We start from the raw sequence: 11,654 nt of genomic DNA, 5'->3' as shown, positions 1-11,654 counted from the left end.
CACCCAGCTAGATAAGTGTAGCTCCAGCAGATTTCATGAAGCTTGAAACCATCCAGGACGACATCCACCCTGTTTGACTGGCATCCCAGCCACCACCCTAAACAATGATTTCCTTCACCATCGGAAAATGGTGGCTGCCTTGTGTACAGTCTACAATTGGCATCATAATTACTTGCCCTGGCTACCCCAGCACCACCTCCCAAAAATGTGACCTCTACCCACAAGAAGGCCAAAGGCGGCAGGTATATGGGAACACCACCATCTGCAGGTTCCTCTCTATGTTGCACATTAACCTGACATGAAAATGTACTGTTGTTCTAAATCCTGGAAGCCCCTGTCCAACAGAATTGAAAGGTTACCTTCACAAGAAGGACTGCAGCTGTTCCAGAAGGTGGCTCACCTTCTCCTTCGCAAGGGCATAGGTTTTGGCCTTCCTCGTGATCCCCCGACTAAAAAAAATGAATCAAGGAAATGTATAAAGAGCTCAAGGATGAAGGCCCATGGTATATTGTGGCTCCTTGTGATTCTTGATGTCTACAAACCATTGACATGGTTGACCATTCTCTTCTTTCAATGATGCATCTCAGTTGTCCACCCTGTGGGAGTGTGCTCCATGGTACCATTCTTATCTCTCCAGTCAAAGCCGGAAAATCAGTCATAACAGCCTTTCTCCTTCCATTTTTATCTGATATTTCACAAGAATCTGTCACTGCCCCTCTTCTCATTCCTACCAACATGCTGGTCCCAGAACAAAATGAAGTGATTTCATTACCATAGTATTACATGGTCGCTGACGGTGCCCAGCCCCACTTCACCATCAGTTCATTCAGCTCCTCCACTATCTGACTAACAGATTGCTTGACCGACAGCAAGTACATGAACAGAAACTTAATCCAAAGAGTTATAGAGAAAGCTGAAGACATTTTCTTCGGTCCCAACTGACCTCCAGTCATTGATTTCCTTCCTTCTCCCTGGCAACTGTCTGAGGCTGAACTGAATTGCTTGCAACTTTGGTGTCATATTTAGTGAATATCATTACTAGTGATTGTTTCTTTTCTTCCAAGTGTCAAACAAGATGCCGGGAAATCACCTGCTACGTATGTGGCTGTCCCCACTGATGCTGCAGCAATGGAAAATCCAAATGATGCTCAGTTGCCAGACATAGGCCAGAACAGCATGGAGGCTCCTGACGTTCATGAATCTCCAAATGAATCTCTGCCATTGAATGAGAATGCTACTCCCTCGGGCACTGAGAAAGCAGTAAACAAGGAGAGTGAGGGAGATGGTCAGCAGGCCACATAGTCAGCCAGCTAGGTCAGAATCTGAAGCTATCATTTTATACAAAAAAGAGCTCATGAATGTTTTCTACTTAACTCATCAAAAATAATTTATATTATGAGCCCAATGTTATGAATAGCTCTGTAGAAATAATCAAAATTCCCTTAAAATGCCCATTGTATGTGTCTAGGCTCAAAGCCATGCTCCATCTTTATTACCACGAGGTGTAAAACCACTAGCATTCAAAGTTTATATACTCTGATTATTAATCTGTTATCTGAACAAAACAATAATTTTAAAAAAGAATTTACATGCAGAGCAAAATATTCACCTGATGATCCCCTTTGTATGAATAGTTTGTTGCCTTAAATTTCCCATCTCAATGACCAAAATACATCATTTCGCATTTGACAGGCTCATTAGGTCGGAGAAGGATGCCTCACTTGGTCTTTGAGTTCTTCAACCATGGAGGCAAAAATTAATCCAAGTTCCTATTACACAGAGCTCAGTATTTTTATGTTAGTTGAGAACAGGATCAGTGTTGGTCATAATCCTCAAGAAAGTAGGTAGGAAATTGGCATTCACTTGTAAATAACAAAATACTATCAGTGCTGGAAATCTGAAATAAAAACATGAAATACTGGAAATGCTCAGTAGGTGTGGCTGCTCCTATGGAGGGAGAAACAGAGCTAGCATTTCAAACTATTGAAAGATTATCTTCCTCTAAGGTTAATTCTGTTTCCCTACGGATGCTGCTTGACCCACTGAGTATATTCAGCATTTTCTGTTTTTAATTCAGATTTCTTGCATGTGCAGTATTTTATTGTTGAATTTGTCAAAGACCTTTCAATGGATGAAAGGTCACTGAAAAGTTAACTCTGTTTCTTTCCACAGATGCTGCCTGCCCTTTTGATTGTTTTCAGCATTTTCTGCTTTTATCGTTAACATTTACAAACAAGATATATAAAGGAAGGTTGTTTAATAGGAGAGGGTTTTAAAATAAATAAACAAAGCCTTTGTGACATGAAGCTTTGTTGAGCTGTTCATTCTTATTTCAGACAAGATCCTTATCTTCAGAGCAGACAGAAAATTTTCATCCTATCAACCTGTCTGGGTTTGAGTCCCAGTGATTTAATGGCAACGTCCTCAATGCTCACCACCTTGATTTTGTAAATGTTCCTGTTTAACCAAGTATTCACATTGATAGTGACTACTAAATATGATTGTTTTGTTTTATGTATGTTTGAAGTAAATATCATTGAAAAATGGGCTGTTAAAGAACCAATGCTTCAGGGAGCAGATGTTATGTAATTATGTACACTCACCTTACAATATTTTTTACATTTTTAATTAATGGGAAACAATGAGCTGGGCTTTCAAGATATGTGAGCATTGCACTCATTGGGAATACATAAACTGCCTCTTAATTCTCTTAACAGAAAGCCTGCTTATATAATAGCAGCAAGTTTTTCCTGATTTAGATTTAAGATTATTATAGGTAAGTCATTTATCAAATAATGCATGTCTTAAAAAATAAATTAGAAGGAATGAGAGAAGTATGTAATAAGGAAAGATGCAGAAATTGCATAAGGATAGAAAGCTCAGTCTGAGACCTAGCTCTGTCATTGACCTGGAGGCTGAATTGACTCGTTCTATGCTAAATTTTTTATGATCTTATGTTTTTATTAAATCCCCAAGCAGTCAAGTTGTTTATCGAGTTTACATTGTCATAACTTACCAAATGTAGTAATCAATGTCATGTAAAGATATTACTTCCATTTGACCAACAGATCTCTCTGAGTAGCTGTTTGTAAGCTAAATCATAGGTCTATCCCATCCTTTCAAGCCAGGTTAATCAAATCCAAAGCACAAAAAGTTTGTAAGTAACCACTGGTGGGTAATTGGTTCAATGTCCAGAATAACTCAGTATCTTCAGCAGAGAAGCTTCACGTTATATTTTGGCTGCCAAAGTAATTTTGTAAAAGTGAAAATACATTTTATATTTTATATTTTTTGTGATTTAAGGAATCTGAAATGCAGAAGAAGCCATAAAATAATACAGGGCACTTTCAAGACAATGCAATCTTTTAACACAAGCTGAAGCGTTATTTGAAAATAGTTTAGAAAAATAAGGGTCCTTTATCAAAATTTATAATGGCTATCCTATTACACAGGCTGAATCTATGCATCATGTGAAAGCCTTTCTAAATGACGCACTGGTCCTATGTCTGTTTACTTTGCAGACACAGACAAGAACGGAAGTATGATGACATGGGAAGTACTCAGATAGATGATTGAATGATTGCAGGGGTTTATCTGAGACTTACAGGGAATTATTACAAGTTAAATATCTTTCAGAGACACAGACAACATGCAAGTAATTGATATAGTATTGGTGTGTTGGTGATATGAGATAAGAGTATGAAACAGAAATAGGAAAGGCTGTCAGAATGAAAAAGGATTGGGTGGATAAGCTCATAAAAAAGCAAAGTATTGGAATCCATTGCTAGAGGAACTGAATGAAAAGCAGAGAGAGAATGCAAAATTTATGTAGAACTTTGGTTTGACCGCCCTAGCTGTACCATGAACATTTCTGGCATTCATTTTATAGAAAGTTTAGTGACACACTGGCAAAAAGATTTGCTAGAGTGACACCTGAACAGGGCAGTTACATCTTTCCCAGGACTTAATTATCACATTTTATGGTTGCCCTTCATTATACAGGAGTAATGCTTACTACAAGGGAGACCTTAGATTGAGATCTTTAAAATTATGGATAGACATCAAGTTGTTTCCTCTTCCAGGTGAGATCAATTCTATAGACCATGAATAAAATACAAACAATCTGGAAGGGAACTCAGAAGAACTGTATTTGTTCAGAAAGTGTTCAGAATGTTGAATTTACTGCAAGACCTGGTTGTGGTGAATGGCAAAGATCCATTTAAAGGAAGTTGCAAAAGTTGTGAGAGAGAAAGAAATGGATAACTATGTTGATGGGGGTTAGAGAAAGAACAGTTGGAGTAGGTCTGTGTGGAATATAGATACAGGTATTGACCTTTCAATGAAAGGCCAGTTCCTGCAGTGTTGATACCATGTGACTCTGCAAGTGAGAAAAAGAAATCTGATATGAAGGATGTGGACTGATTTCCCACCAATGAGCTCCAAGGGAGTTCCCACCCCATGTACCAAATGGTCTTTCCTGACCTCAAAATCTGCATTCATCATTCTGCAAATCTCCATTCTACATTCTGCTGATGGATATATCAGTGCTTACAGGATAGATGAGAGATGGTCATATGGTTGGGATGGCAATCCACATAAATGAGCTACCAGGGCCAGTTTGTATCCATAGTTTCAGCTTCTTCTTGGGCAACTGGATTCTGTTCCATTTTTCCAATTTCTATTTTGCATTATTGTATTTACGCTGCTCACAAATTTTGTGACCTGGAAACTTTTCAGGACAGGGAAAGCTGTGTTTAAAGATGCTGCAGCAGGCCAATGCATGGTTTGTGAGGGCACCTGCTGCTGTAAAATGTTATTGGTACCAGGCCCAAGTCCTGGTCTCCAATAGAACATCCTGCCATTCCTAACACAGTTAAAGACAGTTCCTTCATTGGTTCCATCAGTGCAGAGCAAGAGAAGGAAAATGGGTTTGGGTCAAGAGTCATGAGGGTGGTGGGGCACAGGGAGTGGCCTGAGTGGGAGGGGGAGGGGGAAGGGGAGTTGGGAGGTGGTAGGGAAGATCCAGCTTATCAGTCAGTGAGGGATCGGGACTTTGAGGTTCAGGTTGGGACGTATGGAAGATATTGTGCTAAATGGGATTGCTGGGGACTGGGGACAGAATTGGGGGGGGGGGGATGATCTGGGGTCATAATTTGGTGAGTTGGGCGAAAGGCATCCCCAGTGAGAGATTAGCTTTTAATTTAAAGACACCAACCTGCAGCCAGTTCCACAGTTGTTATGTTTTGCCAAAGCACGTTGTAAACGCCTGCTTCTGCATGAGTGGCACATGTCTCCAGGCAGGTGCTGCACCCTATTGAACACCCTTCTGCAACTCAGATGCCTGTGTGCTATTTTGTAGATACAGATGAGCTGGAAGCAAAATTATAAACTTAGAGATCAACGTGGTAAATAACAGAATGCATTTCACATTTGCTTTTCTGATTAAATTTTATTGCATAGAGCACATAAACATTGTGATAGGTGATAGAATTTCTAAGCCTTTGTATCTTCTAAATGTCTTAAACTTCATCCTTTTATTTCATTTAAGAAGATTAAATATTTCATTTTTATACACGTGTTTATATTTTTTCTACACATTTTATTTCTTTTGAATGGTTAATTGGTAATAGAAGATAATTTCTGAAATATTAATTGTTGACTGATGATTTCCAGTATTTCTGGTTTCTAATTTCTACCATTTGTCACCAAGCAGGTGTCTTACTTAATATGCTTTCCATGGAATTGTCTATGTCTGGATTTGTCTGTAAAACGCTAACCATTATTTTTAAATCATGTTTAATTGATTAAATCATTACTTATATTGCCTCTAAGACTTCAATCAACTGCATTGTACTTTGCAATTCTGTAAGAAACAGCCTGAAATGGATAATGTCTTAACAAACTCAGGTTGCATTAATATGAACTACTTCTTAAATAAAACTTATGATTTTTCATTTCAACATCTTTTACTTTCACACCCATATGAGAGAAAATCAATCCCAGAATTGATTGCATCACATCTCTGTTGAGATGTGATGCAATGATCAGTTGTTCTTTGGAACTTAATAGGCCTTGATTGTTCTGGAGGAGTATATTACCTGTAGTAAACAGCAAGTTGGAGCTGGATTGTGGAAATGTGCTTATGATAGATTAGTCCCTGATAACCTTTGGGTATTAATGAGTAATAAAGTTTCCTGAAATCCTCTGAAATAATATAATATTGATTAGTATTCCCAAGACAAACCTGCACTTCCTATTAATGAGAGTGAAAAAAGGAAAGTATACAGTAAAACAGATCACTCATTTGGTTCAACTACCCCTTTTTCCAGACCATGGGTGAAAATTTGGGCACTGAATGGCCTTGATCTTGGGGAAGTGGACACCATCCCAGTGCCCAGCCAAAGTGACAACAAAGTATTCTGAACTCCACACATATTCAAGTCTCATTAACATTTCATTGTCCAGCTGCTCCACTGACATGATGGTGAAAAATTCCATGCAGCAATTCTGTTGAGTTTGGTCTGTTGAGCATAGATGCTTCGTCCTCCAGGAAGTGTAAGAAGTAGGCCAGAAGAATTTTCTTAAGGCTAAAAAAGCATTTTCCTGTTTATAGCCCAATAAAAAAATATTGATTCTAACCACCAAACTGTTACCTTTTTGGAGATGCACTTGAACAAGGGAATTAAGGGAAGATAGTTGTTATTTGGTAGTGGTTATCATTATTGGACTTCTTGATACTTGGAAATGGGATAGATGTCAGGGATGCCTAATTTCTTTGAAGGTTGCAATTGGTGCCCCACAAGAGTGTAGGTCCCCAGTCTGCACCTGTGAATTATTTTCCTTCCCATTTTGGTAGGAAGTACTGGGTCCCATTCAAAGGCTTTGCTGGAAGTTGATTTATAAGGCAAATAGTGCATTATAACTCACCAGACTTTCAATGGTCTGTCATTTATTTCTCAGGCAGGAACTGGCAGCCGACAATTCAATGGCCCCCTCCACCCTGTCACTGTACTTTTCCAGTTATGCTTGATGGAGAATATAGCTCGAATTTTATTTATCCTTTGGCTTTAATCATTTAAATAACCTGATTTTAGAAACTGGGTTTCACCCATGTTTAGTGGGCTAGATCTTTAGTTCTGATGACCATTCAGGTCCTGCACATAAGATCATGAAACTAGCTGAAAAGGTGCTTAGGGTGACTCCTCTCAAAGACTAATGAGAACCTTAGTTACTTCCCATGAGGCCACACTCAGTTGAATGCAGCTGCTGCCAATTTACAGCACGCCAGCCTGAGAAGGATGTCGGTCCCGAAGGACATTACAATAAAGAAACAGAAAATGCTGAAAACACTCAGCTGGTCTTAGCATAACTTTTTCAAGAATGGCATTCCTAGAAGGGAAGAGGCAGTGAATTCAGCAGTAAATTAAAATCAAAAAGCTGCAGTTGCTGGAAGTCTGAAATAAAAGCACTCAGCAGGTCCGGCACAGTCCCCTTGTCAGCCACAGCCGCATCACACATTATGGTTCCATGGGAAGAAGGAGAAAGCTTCAGTTCTTACTGAGAGGGACACAGAACTCCTGGCTGGTGAAATTTATGCTGAGAGTGAGGTCCTGTGTACCTGGTAGGGTGTTGGGTTTGCAGAAAACCTGCTGGGGCCACCATAAAATGAGTGTGACAGGAGATGGCTTGAGTCATCTCCTCCTGGGATGGAAACCTGTGGAGCACACATCGGTCATAAGGAATTTGATGATTTCACAAGATACGTCAAGGTGAGCTGCATGCCACTGACTAAGCTGTTCTCTTACAAGCTCTTTCTCCATCCATACACAGCTCTACATACTTCACCTTCACTGCAACATTGACATTTATGACCTTTATGCCTTCACCCCCGTCAAAGTGGTCAGCCTCAAAAGATAGGATGATAAGAATGTCATTCATTGTCCTCCATCTCCTCTAATCAGGCTACAACAGTGGGGAATGGGAGGGAGGACACATGCATGGGAGGCGGGCCTTCATTAGTTCACTTCTTCACATGTTTGAAGAATGGCATCATTCTCCCCATGGGCTGAGGAGACACTGAGGCCCAACCCACCACCTGAGCAGAGGCTATATGTAATCTGTGAGGTGTGCTCGATGTCAAAGTCTCACTGTGGTTACCACATCTCCTTTGATTTGATCAACTTTGCACACCCTTTTTACCATCTGCTGCATCAATACTCTCACCTTAAAGCTATGCTCACTAGTATTTGACATTTCCATCCTGGGAAAAAGAGTCTATCTACCCTATCTATGCCTCTCATAATTTTATATACTTCTATCAGGTTGTCTCTCAGCCTCCGATGCTCCAGAGAAAACAATACAAGTTTTTCCAACCTCTCCTTATAGCTAATATGCTCCAATCTAGGCAACATCCTGGTGAACCTCTTCTGCACCCTCTCCAAAGCTTCCACATCCTTCCTATAGTGTGGTGACCAGGACTGCACACCATACTCCAAACATGGTCTAACCAAGGTGTTATACAGCTGCAACATGACTTCCCAATTTTCATACTCAATACCAAGCATTCCCTATGCCTTCTTTACAACCCTATAGACTAGCACCCCAAGATCCCTCTGTAAATCAATGCTCCAAAGGGTACTGACACTTATTGTATACTTTCCTCTTGCATTTGACCTCCCAAAATTCATCGCCTCATCACTTGTCTGGATTAAACTCCATCTGCCATTTATCTGCCCAAATTTCCATCTGATCTACGTCCTGCTGTATTCTTTGACATCCTTCCTCTCTATGTACACCTCCACTAATTTTCGTGTCATCTGCAAACTTATTAATCAGACCACCTACATTTTCATTCAAATCGTTAATTTATATTACAAACAACAGAAGTCCCTGGACTGATACTTGTAGAACAAATGTTTTAGTGACAGTTCTGGAGAAATTACTGTCACAGAAGGAAAAATTCTGTGCCTTTTTTCATGCAGTACAGGCCAATTCAATCATTATGAATTAATATACAATTCAGCTGGCCTGTCTAACTATCCAACCTATTCATTCTTACGGAGACCAACTCACCTACTGCAATGTTGCTATGATATAATTTATTATCTATTTACTCCCCTTGTCCTACTTTCTCCCCTTTCTATTATTTTGCACATCACTTCTGAGAGAATTGCACATCTTGTACCCCAGGCAGTGAAACTCTAAGAGGTCAATCAACACAGCCTCTGGATGGTGAAGCAGACCTTTTGATGTTCTTTTGCGATGTCATGTACAGTCATTCACATCAATTGTGATGTCATACACAGATCATCCCATAGATTATGTTGTCATGTGATCCCTCCCATGTAATGTCATGTATGATGAAACCCATCTGTTATTATATTATGGTAGCTTTTCTTTCAAAGACTAAGGTCATAAGAGAACATATGCTTAGTGGAACAATATGAGAATTTTAACTAAGTTACTCCTAAAGTCTAAGATCTACTCAAATGAAATCAGTAGTCCAGGGAGACACCAATGCTTGCAATACTTGAAGACACTGAGGAATTTTCAGAATGATGGACTTTACACGGTTTACTTGGGTGAAACACTTATATCTGAAAACCTGATAACAGGTGATGTCTCCGACAGCATAGCCAAAGCCAAATCATCTCTTGATGGATTGACATTAATCCATGCTGGGGGAGTAAGAGGCTGGGTTCCATGGCAATACAGGGCCTTCTTCCAGTCACAAGAACTATGGACATGTCCAAAGGCTACAGGTGGTAGTGATCAAACCTTTGAAGAATTATGTCAGGTGCTCAGGAAGTCCTATGGAAAATGCACAGTGGTGATAAGATCCAAATACTGCGTCCCTGCACCAGGATTGCAGCTTCAAAATTCTTCTGATGACCCATCAGCGAGTCCTCCATGGAAACCAGAGGTCATCCAGAATACCCCATCACAATCTCCACTGGCCATCCAAATAACTAAGATTTCTTGTCCTAAGATTGCAAAACACTATGGCCATGAGCTCTTGTATCTTCCTCCCAGTTATCCTCATCTTAGTCCTTTAGAGTCAGCGTGGTCTTCACTTAAATGGTCTATAATCAACAACAGGAAAGATTTTACTGTCACAGCTTTGCCGAAAATAAATGACTACAAGTGTATCCACTTAAAGTCTTTGATTGAAAATGCCATTGAGGGGGTAACACCATGCAAGTGGAAAGTATCTTTTAACAGAGTGAAGAAGTGGGAGAATCAATATCTTTACAATCAGGCGTAGTAATTGCAATTGATGGATTGCAATTGCAAATAAAATGTCAGAGGAACATTTCTGAGGTATCATTTTTTCACCTTTCAGAAAAGATTTTAAGGAAGGACATTTTTGATGTTTCTAATTTAAAGATACTGTTGCAAAATCATCGTATTTAGGGGATAGAATCCATGTCATGATTCTAGCAACGTCTACCTGGGATGTGTCGGACTACTTAACTGAAGGATTTGCTTTTTGTAGGAAAGTATATTGCATCTTTTTAACTGATTAATTTTCTACCTTTTTCTTAAATACTATCCACTTCCTATTTAACTTTCAAAATGTGATTCCTTTCTCTCACATCAATCTACTTCTTTAAAATCTAACATTACTTTAAGTGCTTGATTACCCATCGCACAATGTCTACTCTGGACCAGGTCCAAATGTTCAGATTTCCATATTTTCTTCATTGACACTGTCTCTTTTCTATTTTAACTTAGAGATAATTCTGATATGTTAACTTAAGACAATATGCATTCTCTGGGTTAAATGGTAATAGATTCGAGACTGACATCATAATTTCCTGTTTATAATCAAAACTGATGCTCTTGTCTTTCCTTAAGACTAAAAATTTAACTAAATTTCTGGATCTCATTTCCAATGCTGTGGATGATTGTTAAATATCTAAGGGCATTATCTGAAGATCAGAAAGGGATAATTAAAAACTGCATTGTCATGTCAGTAATATAAGTGACATCACTACTTCTCCCAACAACTATGTACTTACCTCTTGGTCAGAAAGTTATGAATTTGGAAAAACATCAACAGTTTGAAGTCATTATGGAATTCATAGTTTAGGAAAGCACAACCTAAATGTTTCATTCTTCGATGTCTCATTCCTCAGATTAGTGATGGTAAAGTCCATATACTTACTCTAATCTTATGTACCTCAAAAATATTGGAAAAAATAATCTTATGCACTGTCTCACTCATCTGCTGAATTTGGCATTATCTTTCTTTCAAATAATTTAAAACTGCTAAAATTGACCACTTAAATATCTATTTTCTTTTAGCCATGTCTCATGGCTCCTTGTTCAAATCATGTGCACCTTTCCCTCTTTTCAATGTTAATTCTGGTTCAGAAAACAATGACTCAAACTGACTACTCCAGAAAGCTTCTTCTCCTCAGACACAGTGTGCACCGATGATATGAACAGAAATAGCTTCAACATTAAGGATATGAATATCAATTTGTCCACTTGAAATATGTTGATGAGTTCCTCCTCGTGAACATTCAGCATTAAGTCAATGAATTATTTTCCCCAGAATCTTTACCATGGGATTTAAAAAATGATTAAAAATCCCAAATGTGACAGTACCATTATCTTTTAGTGACAATACTTCATAATGAAACCTATTA

The 11,654-nt window shown here is 38.9% G+C and overlaps 1 protein-coding gene across 1 annotated transcript; it reads left to right on the top strand.

Moving 5' to 3' along the window:
• Positions 1-9,442: 9,442 nt before the first annotated feature.
• LOC127573811 (uncharacterized protein C21orf140 homolog) lies at positions 9,443-10,264 on the top strand. The gene has a single exon (XM_052022318.1). It carries the CDS (start codon positions 9,443-9,445, stop codon positions 10,262-10,264), a length of 822 nt encoding a protein of 273 aa, XP_051878278.1.
• The last annotated feature ends 1,390 nt before the right edge of the window (positions 10,265-11,654 follow it).

This window comes from Pristis pectinata, chromosome 8 (assembly GCF_009764475.1).
Source record: "Pristis pectinata isolate sPriPec2 chromosome 8, sPriPec2.1.pri, whole genome shotgun sequence".
In the NCBI taxonomy this organism is placed as follows: domain Eukaryota; kingdom Metazoa; phylum Chordata; class Chondrichthyes; order Rhinopristiformes; family Pristidae; genus Pristis; species Pristis pectinata.
The sequence above is the reverse complement of the archived record's forward strand: the minus strand, read 5'-3'. Positions and strand labels throughout refer to the sequence as shown.

Bases quoted from the DNA above. Each gene is read 5' to 3' on its own strand.
- LOC127573811 (XM_052022318.1), top strand. From the start codon at position 9,443: ATGAGAATTTTAACTAAGTTACTCCTAAAGTCTAAGATCTACTCAAAT.